This window comes from Hyposmocoma kahamanoa, unplaced genomic scaffold (genome assembly GCF_003589595.1).
Source record: "Hyposmocoma kahamanoa isolate Upper Pololo Valley unplaced genomic scaffold, ASM358959v1 169, whole genome shotgun sequence".
Classification (NCBI taxonomy): Eukaryota; Metazoa; Arthropoda; class Insecta; order Lepidoptera; family Cosmopterigidae; genus Hyposmocoma; species Hyposmocoma kahamanoa.
In genome coordinates this window covers 1,974,297-1,978,532 of record NW_020653611.1, presented here as the reverse complement: position 1 = coordinate 1,978,532, position 4,236 = coordinate 1,974,297, and the positions used below count along the sequence as shown (strand labels likewise).

At 33.5% G+C, this 4,236-nt stretch overlaps 1 protein-coding gene across 1 annotated transcript in view; it reads left to right on the top strand.

The window, feature by feature from the left end:
• LOC113225679 (ATP-dependent RNA helicase SUV3 homolog, mitochondrial) overlaps positions 1-3,577 on the top strand; it is a 33,277-nt gene extending 29,700 nt beyond the window's left edge. The window contains exon 15 of the mRNA XM_026458060.1: positions 3,391-3,577. Coding sequence (XP_026313845.1) covers positions 3,391-3,492 — 102 coding nt within the window. The 3' untranslated portion in view covers positions 3,493-3,577. The remainder of the gene's footprint in view (positions 1-3,390) is intronic.
• Positions 3,578-4,236: the final 659 nt, after the last annotated feature.

Here is a 4,236-nt window from a genome sequence, read left to right as displayed (position 1 = left end):
TTTAAAAAATTTACTTCTTTTTTATGTGCTTTATACGGTTTTTGTGAATATTAAGTCGAATATTAAATAGCGGACGTATTCTAACATTGTCTTATGGCGGCCACACGCTTGCCGTTTGCCACAAGCCCCAAACGTCAACAAATGCTAAATTTTTTTTTGTCTTTATGGTCCTTATGCTTCGGATTCCAAATGCATGGTTGTGCTTGGTAGTACTCCAGAAATAACAAAATAGTCTCGTTTGACCAGTCACCCATTTTCCAAATTTATAATCACGGAAAGCTATCACTCCTCGATTATAGCTAATAGTTATTTTTAAATTCTTTCCAATAAGGAAAAGATTTAAAACCATAGTCATTTCTATTAAAGACAGAACAGCATAATTTTTTTTAAATATACGGCATATTATTCAACCCAACATGGCAGAAAAGAAACGTCTATCTGTCGACAGTTTTCAATTTATTATTTATTTATTTGGTATCCCAACAGAACATATACAATATAAAATTTAGTATCTTTCTTAATGTATATATCCCAGTAACAGGGAAACGCAGCATTCATAATAACATCAGACTAACAAGTAAGGAACAGAAACAAACAAAAAAAAGCAAAGTACAATCCTCTCAACATAGCACGTGAGTTGCCATGTACAAAATAAAAATGATAAATAATTATGAATTTGAAAAAAAAAAACACCACAACAAACTTTTTATTCTTGCAATACAAAAAAAACATTGAAATTCAGTAATTTTTTGTTTCAATCGGTTTTATGTGTTATTAAAAATATCTATTTCAATAACATCACTATTAATTGCATTATACTCTCTGCATAAGCGTAAAATTGGGGAGTTCAGAGCGAGTTTAGTTCTACAATGCGGGATATGGAATATTTTTTTATTTTATATCTTGGTAGACGACTTGGAACAGCGAGACCCATTTTATCAATGATTTATTTGCAATCTATTTGACCATTAAATAGTCCATACGTAATTATTTTTATAGTATTTTTACGTTTATAGTAATTTACGTGTTTTACATAAAGATAGCATTTTAAAGAATTTTAGATGGTTCTCATATGGGTGTTTGTGGGAGATGTCTGAACGATGAACCGGTCAACTGTCGGGTGTCACAGAACCCGACAGTTGACCGGATCGGCTATATTTTTAATTTCTGTAGGCATTCACGAGACTGGAATCGGGCCACATTTATAGCACAAGAAATGCGTATCACCAATTGATTTATCGTCATGATTAGAAAAGTAAAGGACGAAGTTCAATGTTAAACAATTTAGTTGTCAAGCGGACTTTGCTTCAGCTGTAGCGATAGTGCTGAAACTGTATCAGTGAATACGTTTCATACCTAGGATACAATAATTATCATTCGCCCATAAAAATTGATTTCAAATGTCCTTTGTTTCTTTGTACCTTAGAAGGTTATCGTTCTCTTTACGTTTCTATAATAATAATAATGAATATTGTTTACTTTCTTATTACGATTTATTTAGCAGTAGAGTTCCTTGTGAAAGAATTCGTCCAGGGAAGTGCCAGCTTACCTAATCCTGCCGTCAAGCAGCAATGCACCAGACGCATGGCTTGTTCGTCCCGTCATATGGTATAATATGAATAAAAAAGGCAGTTTGTTTAATTTAATTTCTTTTTCATTAAAAGTGATTAAAAAATATTTATTGCTGCTTTATGTCTAATTCTTATTTATTTAAATATAAACGTTACTATTTTGTATTATCTTTCTTTTTGTTCCGCTACATGTGCCGGTATGTGTATAATAGTTAATTTGAATCATAATATATCATGTTTCACCTCGCATGTTTCACCACGGTTTTTTACCGAGTTTTTTTTTAATAATGTAAGTGAAAGTCGGAATCTCTACAATATTAACTAGTTAGATACTTCAAACAGGTCTCGCTTGCCTCAGTGTTTGACTATATGCTTGGTTAATTTCGTACCCTTTGTATAATAGGCCACATGTGATCATACGCTAAAAATGCCTTTATCACATTTGAAAGTTGTAAAAATAATATGACGATGTCAAGTGTAATTGGACGTAGTTAAACAAAAAGGATCCAATGGAGACCTTTTGAAAGTATTTCTCTCTTGTTTTGTTTCCAAAACTTATAAGGTCATATAACTCCAGAGATATTTCGACGCCTCCTACGTAAAGTATCGTATGTCGAAATTGCCAAGTTTGCAGGGGAGTGTTTTAAAGTTCTCCGTTTCATTCGGCAAAGCTTGTTACTCATCTTGTCACATAGAGTGATCATCTAATAGATCATCTAACCGATACCTAGGATTTTATGATACTCAACGTGTGTAACGAGATTTGCCGAATAAAAGTGAGAAATCTAAAGTCACGTGTTATGCTTATTTCAGAGAATTCAGACCTTTAAAAGGCTCCCCTGCAAACTTGGCAATTTTGACATACGATACTTTACGTGCGAGGGGTCGATTTATTTATGTGTATATGTTGGATTTTTTTGCTGATCTAAGAGGTTAGACTTTAGGAACCGTTTGGTACATATAACTCATTTTGTGGATTGGGTCCTTCTTGCTTAACTACGTCCAATTTGCTTACCTGACAAATAAAGATGGTTTGAGTTTGAAAAATACGAACTATATGAAACATATATGAATCCTTTACACTCAGGCCAGACATTTCCGGCCAGACATTTCCGGCCGCGGAAGCGTTCTAGACGCGGGAATTTTTGTAATATATACGGCGCATTTCAGTGTAACAGGGTTCATATGAACTTGTACATTACAAAAATTCAAGCCCGGAACGTTTCGGTGGCTGCCTCTGTGTGGCCAGAGAATTATAGTATATAGGATGTCTGGCAGATGGCGCTACGGCAAAAAAGTCATTAAAAACCAAAAATAACGATATGCGACATGCACATAGAAAAAATCGCAAGGTCCGCTAGTTCGGTTCGTGGCTTAGTTGGTATAGCGTCTGGCACGGTTTGCTGGAAGACGGTGGTTCGAATCCAGCCGGATAGAAATTTTTTCTGCGTTCTTTGGATCTTTGTATTAATAATTATTACAAACTAGTGGAGTCATTTGATAAAAATAATTGAATAACACATTCAAATAACTTAAAAATGACAGTCAAACATTGTTTAAGGATTAGGCACTTAATACTGAAAATACAAGGTGGTTCGATAACTTTACGTTCTACACACTACATACAGTTAATAATTACGTGCTTCCACCTCATCAATCTACCTCATTTGTAATCAGGCACGTTTTATATATTGAATCATAAAAAAAAAATCAATAGGAACCGCTAAGCCGATTTAGACACGAAGTACTTAATAATCCCTTTGTATTGTTTTTAACAAAATAATAATTCTACTAATACTAATCAATTTAAATATTACAGGGTTTGATTACGCCGCAAATGCTAAAGAAGTTGCAACAAGAACTTACAACGGACCCGAAGACAGACAGAAGTAAAAAGAAGCCAAATCGCCGAAGGAAATAAAGTTAACTGTTGTAAATATATTGTTTAGGTGTTATCGGTCATAATGAATGTGTTAAGTCGTATAAATAAAACGTTAAAAGCTTCTCAGTTCGAAGGTAGTTTTATTTTGAAATCTTGTTTACATTACGAATGTTTGTAGAAAATGTCGCCGAAATAAAATTGATTCGTTGTACCGCTAATGCTAGATCGAAAGATAAAAACAATCTTTACGTTAGTATCGATTGTATCGATCATATTATCCCTTGGTATTATATTTTAAATTGTAATGTTATTATGACATTGATGATATGAAATAAATAATTCTATTCTATTCAAAACATAATCGATAAATTTGAATTTCGATTTCTTATACACTTAAATCAAGAACTGTCGAGTTTATTTTGATTGAAATAACCATTGACGAAATAACTATAGATTTAGTATATAGAAATAACAGGATTTAATGAAACGCATCGTTGTGTTATCTTCTTCTTCTTCGTTTTGCTCAATGGCGGTTCCTTCTTTTTAAGATTTCGCCAGTGTCGAGTTTTCCGCTTAGCAGAATAAGTTTAAATATGTTTCTGTAAATATGGCCGCCACATAGAGGATAGGCAATTTGAGGCGGCGTGCTTGGATTGACTCGGGATTCCTTAAAACGGGCCGATACGGGTATTTTAGTTCGAGATTCGTATAATTTCGCGTTTTAATCTTCGATTAAGGCACAATAGCACTATCCTATTCCACTTTAAACTAGATTTCACAAAA